Consider the following 19141-nt stretch of genomic DNA (forward strand, 5'->3'; position numbering starts at 1 on the left):
TCGATAATTCGATCCAATGAACTACACTTGTTGGGAGAGACAACTACGAACTTCGAAAATGATTAGTTCCTTATAATAAAAAAGTGAGACAATACACTTGATAGTACCAAACAAATATAAGAAATACCAAAATATAAATTTAATATTTAATATCATAAATTCAAAATATTATATAAACATCATCGTGATGTAATTTTCACTTTCCTATTTTGTCCATAATACTAAAATTTCAAATATTCGATTCCTGAAAATGATAATTACCAAAAAAATGTGAGATGATACTTTTGGTGATACAAAAAACGATCTAAGATCTAAAAATAAAAAAAATAAAAATAAAAATGAGAAACACAGAGTCCATGTGGTTTGTTGATATCTCATTGAATTTGCCTCTCTCTCTTCTCTTCTCTTCTCTTCTCTCTCATCTCCAATTCCGAAACCCTATAACTCTCTCATCACAATTTGATTCGTTTTTCGGATCTCTCTCTCTTCAATTCTCAAACCCTATAATTCATACACTCTTACTCTTCTTTCTATACCATGGCCGATTCTAATCTTAATCTCCCTCGTCATCTCTCCGATTCACACTCCTCTTCCTTCGTCAAAGGTTATTATCATTCTTCTTTCATTTTTCCCCTTTCTTTAGGGTTTTTTTAATTCGTAAATCTTATCACTGTTTTTTTTTTAATTTTCTTTTACGCAATTGGATCGGTTGAATCTCTATGTTTATGTGAATCGTGTTACTAGGTTTTTCACGCTTCGCTCCTTATTTGGTGAATCTATTTTTTCTCTCTATATTCTTACGCTACTTTTTTTTTACATACACCGTTTTTGTACATTTTGTAAATGATGTATACATTCATGGATAATTACATGGATTGGATGGTCAACTGAGTTGTTTATGGGTTTGTTTGAATATTGATTTTAATTTTTGATAACATTATGTTATTGAAGGTTGTGGAGGATTTTTATGACAATGTATTTTATGGATTTTTTATATTTAAAACCTTTGTTTAGGATGTAAATACTTCTTGATTATATCTTACTAATTGAATTGCTTGGCTAATGTGTTCCTTTTGGGTTTTGTTAGATGAACCATCAGGTGGACATGGTGGGGGGAAAGGGATTTCGGGGCTTTTTGATGATTCAAAAGGTATTTTGTTAATCTTCATAGAACCGAAGCCTATCTTGTAAAGCAAACATTTAGTTCTACTTCCTTTAACACAAATGTTTTGGCATTTATGCATATAGTGATTTTTGTTGATAAAAACTTATTTTACTTTCAGATCAAGTGTCTTCTGATAGCGGCATACCCTTATCTCCGCAGTGGCTCTATTCAAAACCTGCTGAAGGAAAGGCAAATACCAACCCAGCAGGGGTGTGTAAAACTTACTGTTTTGAATTGATTTTCATGATTAATAGTCTTTTTTCCTTAGAAAAATTCCATCTGTTTGGAGAATCTATTGCATTTCTTTGTGATTTTGGAGATCTGAGAGCTTATCATGGCAGTATTACTTATGGAAGTATGTATGGTGTTTTTAATTTTACAATGATGCACAGATAGTTTGGTTGCTCCCACTTCTCTATGTTATGACAAATCATTGTATACCTAGGATGTGTCAGACAATCAAGGTGTGGCCGGGGTAGTGTGATCCACTACATGGCATGAGTCTATAGAACTATTGGTGCTAGTCTAGAATACATGTGTAGTTGTTTCTATTAGGGTATTAGAGTAGTTAATAGATGAAAAATAGGTATGTCATGCGAATAGGATTAAGATATGATTTCTCGTATAAAATAGTCTCTTCGGTTGCAAGCATAACATTGCGTATGTGAGAGCCTTGTGCACTAGGTCACCTTCTCGTTGAGAATGAGTAAATGAACGAGAACTCTTTGGGTTACTGACCCTTTTGTGACTTCGTTTGGAGTATAAGATTGACATGTTTTTATTTGCATGTTTGAAGAGTACTAAACATAACTAAAGCAGTAATGATGTATCTCCATGATATAATATCTGAGTCTCAGTCGACCCCTTTAAGTTTAAAATTTTTCCCACGAGCACGAGTTTGTAGCTAGATAAGAGTCTCATACTTTTACGTTTTAATAATGAAGTGATGGTTTAGATTCTCGATTAGCATGGTAAGAAATGTTGTGCATTTTATATCTGCGAAGTGTGAGATTTCTCTAAAAATTGGATATAGAAACAAAAGGGTTTTTGGTGTTACATGGAAGAATGAGAGCCATTATAACAGTTTCTTTTTTCTCTCCCTATTTATATCTACTCAATTGATAAATCAGGTTTTTCTATCTTGAAATTTGAATATTTAATTTAGATATATTATTTTTAGGTTCATACTAGTGGTTGTTCACGCTGTAAAGTTTGGTAATGTCAAAAGTTTTTAATACCCATATTTCTTTTATCAGGTCCCATTTACATAATATAGTTTTCTCTGGTTAATAAATATTTGCCCTTTCTTGGGAAAATAGGAGATCTGTCTGTTTGGCTATTTGCCTCAGGTGAGTTCCGCCGATCCCATACTAAAAGATAGTTGGTGTTTGGATGGTTATCAGGACAAGAAAGATTGGAGGAGGACTGCTCCAGACCTTGACATTAGTCGCCGCTGGCGTGAAGAGGAGAGAGAAACAAGCTTACTAGGTCGAAGGGATCACAGAAAAGAAGATCGTCGTTCAGAGAATACTGCTGCCTCTGATAGTAGAGCCTTGTCTTCTGATCGCCGGCAAGATAGCCGTGGTTCTGGCCATGACTCTCGGAGGGAGAACAAGTGGTCAGTGAGATGGGGGCCTGATGATAAAGAGAAAGATTCCCGAAGTGACAAAAGGAATGATGGTGAGAAGGAAGATAGTAACTTTGAAAAACAATCTTCTGGTGTTAGTAATCGTGCAGGTTCTGATCGCAACTCAGACAGTCGTGATAAATGGAGGCCACGGCATCGAATGGAAGCTCAGTCTGGTGGTGTGGCTACATATCGTACTGCACCAGGATTTGGGTTGGAGAAAGGACGCACTGAGGGATCCAATGTTCGCTTTTCTTCTGGACGGGGAAGAGCAAATATCAACGGAAACATGCAACCTTTTGCACTTTTAGATAAGGATAAAGCCATGTTGGGGAAGTCTAGTGGTGTTAATTCATATCGCTACCCTCGGGGTAAGCTTCTTGACATTTATCGCAAGCAAAAGGTTGATCCAACTTTTGAAAGCATGTCTACTGGGATGGAGCATATGTCACCAGTAACACAAGTGGGTCTTGTTGAACCATTAGCATTTGTTGCTCCTTTTTCCGAGGAAGAGGTATGGAGAATATAACGGATGGAGAAATATCTTGTTATCCTTGAATCACTGCCTCAGCGTCAGTTTTACTGTTGATAACTCAATATGTATGGTGTTTGTACAATTATTGCAGGATGTCCTTGGAGATATATGGAAAGGGAAAATTACTAGCAGTGAAGTCTCAGGCTATTCACTCAGAGGAAAGGATGGTGGGCCAAATGATGATATTTCAGGTGACTAATTTTGCATATGTTTTAGTTAATCTTGGCTAATTACTCAACTCTTTTTTCTTCTGACTGTAGTCTCCTCTGGCTTTTTTCAGGTTCTGATGTTACTTTAAGTGAAGAAAAAGAACCTTTAGTTGGCACGGGAGGAAAGACTATTTCAGAAAATGACATTTTGAATAACTCTGATCAAATTTTTATCCATACTTCTTCAAGTGCTGGCAGTTTGTTTGGAAATGTAGTCAAGGGTACGAAAAGTTACTATTCTTTACTTGCTGTTGCCCTTTTCAGGAAAAAAGTATGATCCTTTTAATTTCATTATGTACAATGTTTGTATACAAATTAGTCCCTTTTCCCTGTTCAGAAATTGCAACTTTTGAAGAAGGCAAACTGACACATATGTTAGCAGGTGGTATATATGGAAGGGATGAGAGCTCTGGCAGCAATGTTAGGGAGGGAAACAGCCCAGGGGAAAAAGTTGTTGAATCAGGACCTTCCATTCAGAAGCATGCTAATTGGGATGGTGTTGAATCTATTGCTGTTCCAGAGATCAGTAGTAACCCACCTGATGATTCACACTCACCTTATGATTTTTCATCGCTGCAACAAACTCGAGGCATTAATCACTTTGGGTTGAAAATTAATGAGGAGACATATCCATCTGAAATTGCAAACCCTCTTGAAGAGTTGAGTTTGTGCTATCTGGATCCACAAGGGGTAATTCAAGGACCCTTTCTTGGGATTGACATCATTCTGTGGTTTGAACAAGGGTTTTTCGGGTTGGACTTGCCAGTTCGCTTGTCAGATGCCCCCGAAGGATCACCATTTCATGAACTTGGTGACGTCATGGCACACATGAAAGTCAAATCTGCATCCACTTCAGGTAGTAACCAGATCACCCAGGCAGAACCTTCAGATGTCACGAGAAAGAACCTAAAAGTGAGTGGGGACTATGACAAGTCTGCAGTTGTTGATACTCAACCTCAGTCTCAAGTACCTAATCAAAGTCATCACTCTGAAATGAAGTTCTCTAATGATCAGCGCTTCAATTATATTGTTGCACAAGATGAGGGTAATGTTTATTATTCTGTGATTGTAATTATATGTTAGTTATGTCCCTGATCAATCTGTGAGTCCATGTCAATTATTCATGCATTCATTTATATTATATATTCATCTATCTGTTTCTATCTATGTAGATATTGCCTTGTCCAAATTGATTGTAAGCAGTAATGACAACCCTTTAATGAGTTCGGCTGACGTAAATTCTTTGCATTCCCATCCTACTGGAAAACTTGTCACGAATGATGCTTCAGGGACTGATACACATAATAGTGAGGCTGATAAGTTGCATCCCTTTGGTTTATTGATGTCTGAGCTCAGTGACAGCTCTCATTTAAGACGTGCACAATCTTCCAATATTTCTACAAGATTGGGTGATCCTGGTCATTTTTTAGATCCATCAATTGATAGAGATGCCCCTTTTGCTGATCAAAGTACTCTAGGTGGCATGGTTAATCAGCCTTCTTATGGGAAGACATGGACTGATGATTATGGGATAAATAAGAATTTTAGTCCTCATGTAGAATCATTAGACGATCAATTCTTGTCCCACATGGGTCCAAATGTTAATACTTTTGATATGGCAGAGCATCTCATGTTTCAGAAGTTGCAGAGAGAAAGACTTCAACAGCAGGGAAACCTATCTAATATTTTCCCTGCACATCATACTGGGTCAGATTTGGAGAGGTTTCCAGGTATTTCTTCCAAGAATCACAATGCCCAGCAGATGATCCAGAATTCAGGGTCAGATATGGAACGTTTTCTCGAATTCCAGATTCAACTACGCCAGCTCGAGCAACAGCAGCAGCAGCGCCATCTTGAACTGCAGCAGCAACATGAGCTTCAACGCCAGATTGAGCTTCAACAACAGCAAGATATGCACAATCAACAGCTTCTTCATCAAAAAATGAAACTGCAGCAACAACAGTCTCAAGCTCAGAAGTTGATTCTTGAACAGTATATGCATCAACAGGTCTCTGACACCAATTTTGGGAAGTCAAAACTTGACCTTAATAGGGATAACCTGTTTGATCGAGTTCAGTTGAGGAGATATCTGCATGAATTGCAGCAGAACCCTCATTCTTTAAGGCATCTTGATCCTTCAATGGAGCAAATTATCCAAGCAAATATTGGCCTCAATGCTGTCCAAGGAAGGCAAGCTGATTTGTCAGACTTCCTGGTGCAAGCAAAGCATCGCAATATTTTGCCTTCTGAACAAGAGCTTCATTTTCAGCAAGATCCATGGCCCCAACAGCATATATCTTTGGAACATAGACAGCAATTGCTGTTGGATGGAGAAAGGCAATTTAGTAGGTCTCGGTCAATTAATGAAACTGGACAGTTAGCAAGAAACCCAGCAAATCTTCAACTGGCTAACTCAGCAGGATTTAGTGTTTTGGATATCCACAAACAGCAGCAGAGGCTTATGCAACAAGAGGAGCAATTAAATTATCTAGGTAGGAATTTTGTTGAGCCTAATTCTATGATGTTTGAGAGGTCTGCACCTGTTTCTTCTGGTACTCCTGCAATGAATTTTGGTAGTGTAAATACTTCTGTCCAAGAAATGGAGTTACAAGAACGTCTTCGATATATGCACTCAACTGATCATCTGAGTTCTATGTCCTCTCACCATCCACAAGTGTCTGATGAATTTCTTGCTCACCACCCAGATGCATTCAAGAGTTCCTTCTCTGGGAAAAATGGGCATTTTGAAAATAGATGGAGTGACCCACATGCACAACTACATCTTGAAGCTGAGAGTCAGAGAAGAGAGTTTGCGGGTCTAAACATGTCTGCATCTGCCGGAGCCATTGGAGAGAGTTCAGCACAAGGATTTATGGACCGTCTTCATCAAAATTTGGGTATTCAATCTACACAACCATCAAATGTTGATAAGTGGCATCCACTTTCATCAACAAGTCAGGACACATCTGGGCAGGTTTCTGAAGCTGGCTCATTAGTTCATCCTTTTGAGCTTCCATCAGACCAACAAGTTGATTTGAATAACCAATTTGTTGAAAGGAGCCAGAGTACTAATTCTAGTGCTCTAATGCAAGATCATTTTATCGGCATGCATGCTACTGAGCAATTCAATAACATAAGGAATAATGAAAGAATGCCCCTTCGGTCTAGGCCTGAATTATTGATGGAAGAGCAGTCACTTGTAACGGCTAGTGAAGACACTGTACATCCTAGTCACAGAAATCCTCTACTGATAGGTAAATCAACTATGGAAAAAGACTTGCTTGAGTTGGAGACAAATAATGGGCAGAGGCACGAGTTTACAGGCACTTTGAATAAGTCATTTCCAGGGATTACAGACCCTTCAGAGCAAGTAGATTTCACCATGGATCTGACTGTTTCTGCTCATAGTAGACATAGCTTATTAAGCAGCACAGGTAAATATACCTCAAAACAAAACTACTTTTCTTAGTTCATGTAGTGCTTATACATATAAGTGATTGAATATAATCTGTTTTACTCTGCAGGTGATGCAGCCTCACATGGTCGTGATATGGTTTTGAATAATTCACGTGTAGATGAGGTTTCTAGTGACAGGTAATATTCTTAATGCATATTTCACATCATAATTAGTCCAATTGACTATATGAGGTTTTGATTACTCGGGTTGTTATAGAAAATGTTTTTGATTTGTCATTAGAGATATATGTTGAGTTAGAAGTTCCATATGGTTCATATGTTTCTTTATCTACCATTCATGGTGCCATTTCTATTGGTTATATGATGTGATTGGTCTGACACATGGTTTTAATTTTGGATGGTCAAGGATTCTTATTTGGTCCGCTCCATAAACATTTTTATCCTGTGCACCCTCTACACTGCTTAAAAAATTATTTTAGTTCATGTGACTATGTGAGATGCTTGCATAGTATTAGACACTGCCAGAATGCATCTATGAAGAATTTCATTGACTATAAATTTATCCAAAAGCTGAAATAATCACACTGCCCATGTAACTAAACTAATGCTGAGTAATTAGTGTAAAAAATGACAGTTCGCATATGTCCAACTTTCATGAATCAGTCTATATCATGTGCATGAATGGATGTATTGACTATTAAATGATCATTTTCCTTGTCACTGAAGTTTGGTTATCTTTTGTTGACAGGGTGCCTCCTTCAACAAAAGGGTCAAGTAATGCTTTACATAAGCGTCCTCCAGTTTCTCGGGTTTTATCCTCACCTGATGCTCTATCAGAACAACTATCTGTTCCCCATGTCAAACAGAACAATATAATAAATCTTGCATCCAGCAAAGGTATGCTGCTTTTTAACTGCTTACTTCATCTTTTATATAGAGGGGCGGGCCTTGACACAACGGTAAAGTTGTTGCTTACTGACCAAGAGGTAACAGGTACAAATCCTGGAAAAAGCCTCTCTGCTTGCGAGGCTAAGGCTATGTACATTTACACTCCCAGACCCCATTAGGTGGGAGTCTGATGCATTGGACCGCTCTTTTTACTTCATCTTTTAAATATATATATAGTATCTTAGCAGTCAAGGTAAAAATATGAATTCTATGGTTAGGGAGACAATCGGCTGGAAATCCATCAATCAGTATGATGACTGATGCTCAGGCTTCCAGAAAGAATGAGGTCCAGTTTAGAAGATCTTCCTCCTGCAATGAAGGCTCAGTGTCAGAGAGATCTTTTATTGACATGCTTAAAAAGCCTGTTCATACAGAGATAGATGCCGGAACTAGCATGGAGTCATCTGATGGTGGTGCACAAGCGGGACGGAGTGGCAAGAAGAAAGGGAAAAAAGGTAAACAGATAGATCCTTCTCTTCTTGGTTTCAAGGTCTCTAGCAACCGAATCATGATGGGTGAGATTCAACGCCCTGAAGATTGATTAGTTTATGGTATAGATGAGTTGCATGTAACATTTTTGAGATTCCATCTGCCATCTTTTTTACATAAACTTATTTGTTTAGGGAAGGGAATGTACAGTGATAGATCATAGCTTCTTATAGTTTTCAATCAATTCCTATTGACAATAGGTAAAAAAGATTAGTATATGAACACCCTGTTGGCATTGACTTGGGTGTACAGTCACTGATGAGTGAGTGTATATTGACAGATAGTTCCATGATTTTTGTGGTATACAATGAAAGAGAATCAATATTTACCGAAGTTCTATTCTTCCCGAACCTCACTAGGTGGATGTCTTGTGCACTGGAATGTGCTTTTTATCTCGTGGCGTTCTCTTACATTCCTGTTGCTGGTAGCTGGGTATTTTGCTGACTCCAATTTATACAGGGAGTTAAATTCAGAAGTCAGACATTATTTAATGTGTGCTATGAGAATATGAACTTAAAAAAACAATAAAGAAAAGTATATACAATCAATAAATGCCCGTTTAAGTGATTCATATAGAGCAAAATGTATGCTTTCTCAATCTTTGAAGCAATAGAATCACAGCAAAATTAGAGAAGATCCAAGTGCCTTGATGGTCACCAATTCTTGCTAAGATAATTCCCAATCCTGATGCATCATAAGAAATCCACATGTCTTCCAGCTCTTAAAGTTGGTGGAGAAGAATTTATTAATCTAATCTAAATGATTTTTTAAAAAATAAGTCTCGGCAGAACAATAAAATTGTACCAAAGGGTTATGAGTGGCGCACATATCTACTCTCCCAAGTGGAGCCTCACACTTAGAGTGATCTCTCAAACCAATTCTCACTATAAATGTTTTGGCCATATTCTATTTTAGACTAGTCCAAGTAAAACAAAAATTATATTTTCTCACGTGAATCAAATATTTAAATGAAATCATAAATTATATTTATATACACAATTTATCTAAAACTAAATCCTCCATTAGTTTTTTTCCTTACCTCCCTCCCAATATTAAGTTCATTAACTTAATATCTTTTATTTTATACCCTCATATTTTTTTAATCCATGTCATAGACAATATATACGGATATAAGGTTTTGATATATATATATATATTTAAAAAAGAAAAGCAGAGTGCAGAATATATATACATTACTTGACATAACAATATATGCATATAGCATGAAGAACATAAGGTGCTATGTTTTCTTAACATATTTTAAAATATCATTTAAAACCAAATCACAATTTGTAAAAAACCATAAATTCTTAAATAGAGTGCTCTCACATATAAGTTTTATCATGAAAAACATGCGTAAATGGATCTTGAAAATTTATAGTTTTTATATAATAAGAATAATTATAGATTACTAACTTTTATCAATGATGATCAATCCTCCTAGTAATGTTGTGAGTTGTTCTTTATCAATAAAAAAACATTTATACCCCCTTCATGTTTATGCTATTCATATAAAACAATCTTTATAGTGTATAAATATAGATAATATTTCAAGTCATTTCATGATAATCATAATGCTTTCATCAAATATTATATATAGAATTTTTCTCAAGAATCTTACTATTTTAATTATAACTCTTCATTTAAGAGTTATCGCATTTAAACATCAAAATAATATATCATTTCATATTATATGAGACATGTCTTATAGGATGCACTTCTATTTGGAACTTTTCAATATTCAACAAAAGGAAAACAAATTAATTAAGAAAATAAACAAGACAGCCGTACTTGTCTATTTACATAACATAAAGCATAAAATAAATATATATAAATATATATTTTTAAACAGAATAGACTTTCCAGAAAGTTTCAAGTTGACTCCTACATACATTGGATACAAATTATTAGAAAATAATGAAAGAGAAAACATCAAAAATAGGAAAGTTGTATACTTACATTAATGTTATTAAAGACAGAATGATTGGAGAATGAGAAAAGTGAATCCTAACATAATATTATGGAAATTAGTAAAACTAAACAAATTTTTTTAATTGCTTGGAGAAAGATGGATGGTGATTGAAAAACCAATCCTAACTTATAAAAATTAGTAAAAGGAGAACAAAAAAGGGGGGAAATTTATCAAAAAAAAATATTTTTATAGAAAATAATTAAAATTTATTTGATGTGTAATAATTGTATTTCATGTATTATATTTACATTTTTCTTTCTTCACTTTTCAGTATTTATTTTGAGTTAGTTTTCTTTTCATTCTTCATCTTTATTAATCATGCTAAAGATAAAGATTTATATCTTTTATATATACAGGAGAGAATAATCTATTATAAAATACCTTTAAAAAATTAATTCTTATCAATTCTAATTATATTGGTTTAATAAAACCAATAAACATCTAAAAAAATAAATATCTTAAAATAAAAGGTTTCTATTTTATTTTATGGTGTATATGTCCCTAATTTTTATTATAAGTTATATGATTAAATATAAGGGTAGAAAATTCTACCATCTTCTCTTTTGCTTTCAACTCAAACAAAACCCTAAATCTTTGCAACATTATGGTAAACCCTTTCTTCAATTTTCATCAAATTTATACTTTTTCCTTCGATTATCCCTAATCCATTGTTTTTTTTCGGATCCAAAAGTATTGGGTTTTCTGTATTTTGTTTTTGGTATAACTTGTGTTGAAGTTCCTCTTTCTATATTCATCTTTAACTTTTACAATCATTTTTTACCCATAATTTATTGGTGCAAGTTAGATTAGTTGTTTATTGAATTGGGTTTCTTTTAATTATGGAATTAGAGAGGGTTTGTGAATATGGAGATTCACATGGTGCTAGACCTATGAAAATATGATTTTGTTTTATTTGAAGTTTGATAATTTTTTGAATTGTGTTTGTTTTATGAAACTGAAATCAAAAATTGGAACAGACTTCACCATTGATGGCTGGAATTGCTGTAGCTGCTGCTGCTTATGCTGGAAAGTATGGTATCCAGGCTTGGCAAGCATTCAAGGCGCGACCGGCTACGATGCGGAAGTTTTATGAAGGTGGTTTCCAGCCTACAATGACCAGGAGGGAAGCTGCTCAAATACTCGGCGTTAGGTACTTGCAGTTTTGTTCGAAGAGTCTATTATGTTTAGAGATTAATGTTTTGTCAATGAACATGATTTACGATAGAGTATTATGGCATAGTGGGTTTTGGGTTTAATAAAGAAACCATTCAAAATAGCTTGTCCCTTGTTCAATTTCAACCATAGGAATTCAAATCTTTTGAGATTATTTTCCATACCATTCCTTTCTTGATTGGTAGATTCATTTGTACAGGCATGGTGGGTTTTGACTTGTTACCTGAAATTTTTGTGCTTTGACCATTTTCAACACCTATCTAATGGCATTTCATTGGTTAATATTGATTTTTTGTTCTTAGTTTACGTATAATTTTTTGTATAACCAAGGGTATTCTCTCACCCTATGGGTAAGGAACTTATCCCTTTCGGAAGCGTGACTGCCCCTCCATACAGATAAATTTTCATTAGATATTGTGTTTATTTATCTTTTTTCTTCATGTTCTTTCTGTTGTCGATTCTCAATTGTGACCATGCAGAGAGCGAACTCCGATGGACAAAGTAAAAGAAGCACATAGAAGAGTGATGGTTGCGAACCACCCGGATGCCGGTGGCAGCCATTACATAGCATCCAAAATAAATGAAGCTAAAGATATGCTCCTTGGAAAGAACAAGGGTGGAGGGTCAGCATTTTGAAGCACACATAGGCTTTTTATTGTTCATAATCTCCTCACAAACTCAACTATCATATCTTTTGTTCTTTGACCAATTCTTTTATGTAGATCCCATGATTCAGTTAAAGAATGAGACAATGTGATTTTACAAGTCAATAATCATTTTCTTGTTCATTTGTGGTGCTTCTCTCTTATTTGGTTCAAGTTTGAGCCAACTTAATGAGTGTTACATTAGAAAATAATTCAGAGTTGATATTATGTTTTGTTTGGAATAAAAGAAAATTTGATAATTGATTTGATCTATAGAAAAAATATTAGAAGAATATGCTCTTGAAAAGATATAAAGTAGGAATTGATTTTAGTTTGAAATCTTCTCAAATCGTGTGCAACTAGAAATTTAGAACTTAAATTTGATATGATAATGTTAAAATATTTCTATAAATTGTGAAGCCTTACCTAAATGCAAGATACACTCATCCATAAATGCAGCTTGGTTATGAGAATATGATTGTATCAACTTTTTATAAAAGAAGGTTATTTTGTGGGGAGTTATTTTTTGTCTCACACTGTATCATTTCATATATCATAAGTTTTAAGTATTTTTTTGATCAGTTATAACTTATGGTACATAGAGTAACACATACTATGGAAGAGAAGATGTGTTCCTTATTTTGTGTATTAGAAGTTATTTTGATAATTTTTTACAAAAGAAGTAAGAAATTCAGCTAACAAGTGAAAACCACCTTATTTTGATAGTATGCTATGTTTTGGAGTATTTACATGTCTTTTTTAATTGAGATATTGGAATATTTTGACTCAAGAATATCAATTTTGTTACCATTAGGATAATAGAAATATTAAATTACTTGTTGGTTTTGGAAGGAAAGCAATATGAATAATGTTATAAGCATGTGGTGGTGAATATTACTTTAATCTAAATTGTTTGGATTTGGTTAAAAGCAAAAAATAGAAATATTAAGTAATGCTTACACAAATCAAATTGCAAATTTCAAACCAACAACACTGATCTAGTAATATAAAGAACTCGAATATAACACATTAAATAAAAATATATCAACACAAAATATGTACTAGAATAGCAATTAAGATTAAATATTTGATCCATGAAAGCAATATTTTGTACTATAATTTAAACAAAAACTTCCAAACTAAATAATTCTATAAATCTACAACTAAAAACAATCAATAATTGTGCTAAAAATGGTATGTGGATTAAATAGTAAAAATTCCTCTAAAAATAGTAAAAAATAATTGATAAAAAATAAAAAAATTAGCAACTGTTTTGGTGATGGATTCATTAGGATCTGAATCTCCAACCAAAGTCCACTGTTTTGAAGATGGCAAAGAATTTAGACACAGCAGAAAATAGTAGTTAGTTTGAAAACTAACCATAAATAATGGAAGCAAAAATGCTCCATTTCTATCTTCATCAATCTTTGTTCCTCTTTCTGGAAGACAAACTTCTCTCTCAATCAAATTTCTGCTTTATTGGTTCAGCAAGGAAGTATTTTATACCAACTAAATCACCTACTTCGTTGATAACCTAAGAAAGAAGAACAATCACAGAAAATTATAGCTTTTGACATATCATAGAAATAACATACTTCGACAAAATCCTACAAGATGTATACTGCAACACACTAATATTGATCCTGATATCCAAGTGTTACTCCAACATTTGTACGTATCGGGTTCAACATTTTCTCAAAAAACTAGAGTATGGGTATGTTCCATGAATAAGGTATAGAGATTATCAAAGTTAGCACTGACAGAGGATGCGAGAGGCTTAGAATGAGAGAGGTTGAGACCCAAAAATGATTAGGATGTGAAGATGTGAGACTGATCATGTGACTCATATTTAGTATTATAATGTGACTAAGAAAAATCCGAAGTTTCCAGTCCCAAATGACACGACTTTGAAACAATTTACATAAAATGAGTATCCATGTCCGATATGGGTAGTCACCTGATTTGAAGTACTCATGCAACATAGCTGATATCCAGTACAAGCACAAAAAGGGTATTTCAACTCCATGGTAGAACAGACCACATTCATTGTCCTAGGGATGAAAACTAAAACATAATGGTCCAGAAAACCCAAGAACTACCTTTGGAGTTGCACATTCACAACCACTCAATTGATGCAATTTTCAAAAAAAGTTAATCATTGAATTTGAATTATATTCAAAATATGCACCTGCAAGGCTTTGACAAGGTCTTCCTTCGAATGAGAAGCAGATATGCATATGCGTGCTCTAGCCAGTAGCAGTGGGGTTGCAGGAAATGCCACAGTCACAACAGCAACCTGAAACAGCACAGGAACCATTCAACAATTGTAAATATTAACTACAAAAAATTCATGTTTCCTAAGTAGGGCATAAAGAAGCACTCACGTTCTGCCTAAGGCATTCCCTTGAGAAGGCAGGGATTTTGGCTGGGTTGTAAAGCATGATTGGCATTACAGGAGAATCATTATCCCCAAGAACCTCAAATCCCATCTTCTGTAATTCTGATCTGAAAAAGTTGCTATTCTCTCGAATTTGTGCAAGTTTCTGGGCACCTGTAGGGGAATAACTGACTTCAATGCAAAGTAAACAAAGTAGATGGATATATAGATTTTGCATCGGTGCAAGTAAAAAGTCATAGAATGGCAAAAGTGCAACCAAAGAGCAGAACAAGTGGCAGGACAAACCTCTATTGGAACCATCCTCTCCAAGAATAACCTTTATAGATGATATTATCTGTTGTGCAGCTGGTGGTGAAATTGAAGTCGCATAAAGATGAGCAGGGCAAGTATACTTCAAGTATTGGATTAGTTCCTGACAGAAGATCCGAAGTTGAATACAAGAATCAACATTAAATTATCCTAATAGTAAGATTAACATTTCTATGGTGCAAATGTCAAACTTGGCCAAGACCAATATGAAAGACAAATCTAAAGAAGTCAAGTTCCCATATGAAATTAAAACAACGTACATAGAAAATAAAAGGAGAATAGTATGGATCATATTCAATAGGAAAGAACATTTGAATTGATTTGGTGTCTGATATTTAAATATACATACCTTAGATCCGGCAATATAGCCTCCACATGACCCAAATGATTTGGTGAATGTTCCCATCATAATGTCAACATCAGCAGTATCCACATCCAATAGCTCACAAACGCCCCTCCCTGTCTTGCCCACTGCTCCGATGCTGTGTGCTTCATCCAAATATGTATATACCTATAGAGAAATTGAAGTAAGCAGAAAACCAGAAAGTAACTACAAACAAAGGTAAAATGGCAAACAAGATAAGAAATTCCAAATAAAACCCCTTAATATCTGTTGAAAGGGAAAAGGGAGCATAATGCCATAAAAGGAAAGCTTCTAATTTTGTGCTCCTCTCTTTCTCCTTCTCCAAACTAGGCTTTTAAAAAAAGTGGCACACTAAAAGGTTGTCATATGACACTACCAAAAGGGGGGAGGAGGAGAGTGACCAAAACTTTAGAGGGAAAATGGAATTCCAAGCTATTTTTTCCATGATCACCAATTCACCATGAAAGGTTGTCATATGGCTATCAAAACGGGGGGATGACCAACACATTAGAGGGAAAAAGAAATTCCTGGCTATTGTTTTCATGGCATACCCATTTAAGCTTGAAAGGAATACAAATATTCAACAACAAAAAATGTGGGCATAAACCATTTTAAACAGTTACTAGGAAATTTACAGAACACTGCACCTCATGGACTTTTCCTAAGCGATGGATTTATAACTGAGACTAGATACTCCAACACTCCCCCTTCACACACACACTCTCAAAGAAAAAACATGAAAAGTCCATGTGCGAAAAAATTTGGTATATTAATAACATATTAGAGCTGCCATATTAACCAACCTTGTATTTTTTGCAGATAGCTATGATCTCTGGAAGCTTGCAGAGCTCCCCTTCCATGCTGTATATTCCCTCCACTATAACCATTATCTTCTTCCAAGGCCTATGGGTCCTTGGCTGTCCCTCTGCAATGAGTTCTCTTAATACTTCTTCTAGATGTTGTGGTGCTGCAAGTAACAGCCAAGGTCAGAGTGAAAGGACAACGCTATGACCTTCGAGACCAACATAATATTAACACAAGAATAAACAGAGACAAAATAGAAAACTGCAACTCAATAGGTAGCCAAGTACAACACATGTACCGAATGTTCAAAATAAATATATGCATCTCTAAATCAAAGTCAATACTCATTTCACGTCAACTTATTTTGCTCTTAATTGTCATTCTGCAAACCATGTCACTGTAGAGAATTTAACTATCCTATCCTATATACATTCAACCAAAAGGTAATGACATGATGTAAAACAGCAGCCGCCATCATCGACCCTTCTTTACATAATGGTGTCATTGGTGTGTACAAATTGAAAACCTGATCACTCAATGACTAATTCATAGTGCCTATTTTGGTATACAGCAAAGACACTCACTATTGTGTAGAAAAACACGAATAGTCGCTCCGGATCCTCGAGCACCATTAACAATTGAATTGTGGTTCAATGAATCACTGATAATCAAACTTCCCTGTAAAAGAAAGCAAAACCAATAAATAATCATGCAAATACTTAGTGTCACTCAACAAGGAGAAAAAAATTAAACATTTTACAGACCTTCCCCATCAAGACTGGAAGAATAGCAGAGTTTGTGACATATCCCATACCAAAAACTAAAGCAGCTGGCTTTCTAACAAAGTGTGCAACACAATCCTCCAATTCATTGTGAAGAGCAGTCGTGCCTATTGGAGAAACCACATGTGAGGAAACTTGTCAAGACACATGCTGACATGCATAAATAAACTAACAAAACTTTATTTTAAATTTAATTGCGGATATACAAACTAATAATAGCTACCCCCATCCACTCGGGTGCTGCATGTGCTTGGAGAGTACTTCTCCAATGACTCAACTACTCGAGGTGTGCAGTATTCATCTGCAGCAGCAAAACCAAGATAGTTGTATGATCCCAGGTTAAGGCATCGGCTTACTTTATGGGTTCGTCTGCATCACAAGAAAAGACAACATAGACTTCTGGTCAACAAATATAACTATTATTGGCTTGTAAGTTGATATTTCACAGATAGCAATGCAAACAGCACACTATTCTCAACACATTGAGTTTATGTGGGACCCACTAAATAGAGTGTACCCGTGTAATTTAGTGGATCTCACATGAACTCCACCAATAATAAAGACTGTGTTGAAGATGGTCTGTTGCTAACATCTCTCAAAACCTCCTAAAAAAAGGAAGAAAAAATTTATTAGCCTCAAATTTAAATAAAAGAATTTTACTTCAAGGTCTTGTTATTATCATTGGAGTAACGTTCAACTACATCGAACCAAGCATCAGGAGCACTCGAAATCGGTCTCCCAAAACAGTCCTGCCATAAAACAATCTTTAAATCAATCACTTTATAATCTTCATAAGTCATAACCACATGATTCAACAGTGACCATCACAAACATACAAAGCATGTGTTTTTCTAGTTACATCGTCCAGCTATTGGTTCACCTCGGCACATAATTATACCCGGCAAGTGAATGTGATTCGTTTTTTTATATGCAAAGTTTTTGAACCGATAGGTGGCCAGGAAATTGTGTAACTTCCAGCATTTGAATCCATGCGCTCAATGCGTGTTTGATTTGGATTCTTTTTTGTTTCCTAACAAGGTTAGCTTATAATAAAAAAAGCTTATAAATCAGGAAGCAAAAAAGTAACATGTCCAAAAAAATGGGTTAATTTATTTTTCAGTTAATACAATCTCACGAATTATAATCTAACATTCTAACCATTTATAATCAAAATCTAGAAACACAATTTATACCAAACCTACCAAACACATTCAAAAGTCTCCCAATTCTGCAAACTAAGCTGAACAACGTAATTCATTTGGATTTTGGATGCATGGTTCATTTCTTTTCACATTATTATTACTATCACATGATTCTCTTCAAGATGAATCTCAGGCAAAACAGAGAACTCAATATAAACGCGAAAAAAAAAATCACCACAAGCACACGAGGATTTGAAAATTAAAAGAGAAAAATGATAAACCTGAATACGAAGGTATAATCGGCGAATATAAAAATCTTCGAGTCCTAAGCATATCGGTGCATATCCCTATTTATAAGAAACATTGAACAAAACGTGTTAGAACATGAATGAACATAAATATAATGAAAAAGAAAGTGGAATCGGGAATAACGTACATGAAGATTGTTGTAACGAAACCAATCGAAGATTTTACGAAAGAAATCTCTGAATTGACCAAAAGCGAAGAGTAATCCATAGCTGAAGTAAGTTGTTAATGCGGTCAAATATGGAATTGAAATCATGTTGTTTGAATTGTAATGGAATTTGAAAATGGCGATGAGAAGAAGAATCTGGTTCCTATATTTGGAAAGTGTGTTGTGTGTGAGAAAAGGATCTCAAGTCTGAAATGTATGAAGAATTTGAAATGATTGGTTTCAACTTTGAACTTTCAAACATTCAACTTTAATCACCCTTTTTCCATATTTTACTATTTTCTTTTTTTAGTTTCTATTTTTAGTTAAATAGGTATGACAATGAAAACCCGACTTTCTGAACTCAATTCGAATCTAATATGACTAGGTTCAGGTTTGAGTTTGATAGAGCTATACCATATATTGAATTTGCGCTTGAACATAAATGATATATATAAAATTAGACATATATATATCTGCATATTATCTTTATATGTAAAGGGAGTTACTCAAGTATATAAAATTTATGAGAACAATAGATCTAACTCTTACGAACAATCATGGATGATTATGATTAAAAGTTAGTTATTGATCACATGATAGTTATATACATATATCTTTTAATCATAATCATTCAATCAATATCTAATAGTTCATACCAAGTATTTCATTTCTCATAATAACGCATTGTTGTAACTTGAGTGTTTCCATA

General features: G+C 34.7%; 3 protein-coding genes across 8 annotated transcripts; 2 read left to right on the forward strand and 1 right to left on the reverse strand.

Annotated features, from left to right (window-relative positions):
* On the forward strand, positions 379-8721 carry LOC109336064. 5 transcript variants are annotated; one of them, XR_002106298.1, is made up of 12 exons: positions 379-604; positions 1088-1150; positions 1284-1375; positions 2569-3306; positions 3419-3518; positions 3608-3757; positions 3874-4581; positions 4709-6970; positions 7061-7130; positions 7702-7850; positions 8120-8506; positions 8537-8721. XR_002106298.1 is itself a non-coding variant. In XM_019572420.1 (12 exons), the coding sequence occupies exons 1-12, from the start codon at positions 538-540 to the stop codon at positions 8440-8442; spliced, it is 4680 nt and encodes a 1559-aa protein (XP_019427965.1). In that variant the 5' UTR covers positions 379-537; the 3' UTR covers positions 8443-8721. The 5 variants fall into 5 exon arrangements, 4 of the variants coding, with proteins under 4 accessions (XP_019427965.1, XP_019427962.1, XP_019427963.1 ...); XM_019572420.1 differs by having other exon boundaries at positions 4709-5864; positions 5907-6970; positions 8120-8721; XM_019572417.1 differs by having other exon boundaries at positions 8120-8721.
* LOC109336737 (mitochondrial import inner membrane translocase subunit TIM14-2-like) lies at positions 10894-12519 on the forward strand. Of its 2 annotated transcripts, XM_019573526.1 has the most exons (4): positions 10894-10969; positions 11340-11512; positions 12015-12209; positions 12429-12519. In XM_019573526.1, exons 1-3 carry the CDS (start codon positions 10967-10969, stop codon positions 12169-12171), a joined length of 333 nt encoding a protein of 110 aa, XP_019429071.1. In that variant the 5' UTR covers positions 10894-10966; the 3' UTR covers positions 12172-12209; positions 12429-12519. The 2 variants fall into 2 exon arrangements, with proteins under 2 accessions (XP_019429071.1, XP_019429070.1); XM_019573525.1 differs by lacking the exon at positions 12429-12519 and having other exon boundaries at positions 12015-12323.
* On the reverse strand, positions 13462-18642 carry LOC109336736 (long chain base biosynthesis protein 2a-like). The gene is made up of 12 exons (XM_019573524.1): positions 18415-18642; positions 18260-18325; positions 17497-17585; positions 17060-17205; positions 16819-16943; positions 16639-16732; positions 16054-16217; positions 15236-15397; positions 14863-14989; positions 14564-14730; positions 14368-14475; positions 13462-13713 (listed from the first exon to the last, which is right to left on the reverse strand). Exons 1-12 carry the CDS (start codon positions 18538-18540, stop codon positions 13639-13641), a joined length of 1449 nt encoding a protein of 482 aa, XP_019429069.1. The 5' UTR covers positions 18541-18642; the 3' UTR covers positions 13462-13638.

The sequence above is a fragment of the Lupinus angustifolius genome, chromosome LG20 (genome assembly GCF_001865875.1).
Source record: "Lupinus angustifolius cultivar Tanjil chromosome LG20, LupAngTanjil_v1.0, whole genome shotgun sequence".
NCBI classification, from domain to species: domain Eukaryota; kingdom Viridiplantae; phylum Streptophyta; class Magnoliopsida; order Fabales; family Fabaceae; genus Lupinus; species Lupinus angustifolius.

Excerpts from the sequence above, each read along its gene's own strand:
- LOC109336064 (XM_019572417.1), top strand. The coding sequence starts at position 538 with ATGGCCGATTCTAATCTTAATCTCCCTCGTCATCTCTCCGATTCACAC. Across the intron at positions 1,151-1,283 it reads GCTTTTTGATGATTCAAAAG|ATCAAGTGTCTTCTGATAGC; the intron begins GTATTTTGTTAA and ends TTTTACTTTCAG. Across the intron at positions 3,519-3,607 it reads GCCAAATGATGATATTTCAG|GTTCTGATGTTACTTTAAGT; the intron begins GTGACTAATTTT and ends GGCTTTTTTCAG.
- LOC109336737 (XM_019573526.1), top strand. Across the intron at positions 11,513-12,014 it reads GCTCAAATACTCGGCGTTAG|AGAGCGAACTCCGATGGACA; the intron begins GTACTTGCAGTT and ends GTGACCATGCAG.
- LOC109336736 (XM_019573524.1), bottom strand. The coding sequence starts at position 18,540 with ATGATTTCAATTCCATATTTGACCGCATTAACAACTTACTTCAGCTAT. Across the intron at positions 16,733-16,818 it reads TTCCAGTCTTGATGGGGAAG|GGAAGTTTGATTATCAGTGA; the intron begins GTCTGTAAAATG and ends TTTCTTTTACAG. Across the intron at positions 14,731-14,862 it reads AGAGGATGGTTCCAATAGAG|GTGCCCAGAAACTTGCACAA; the intron begins GTTTGTCCTGCC and ends ATTCCCCTACAG.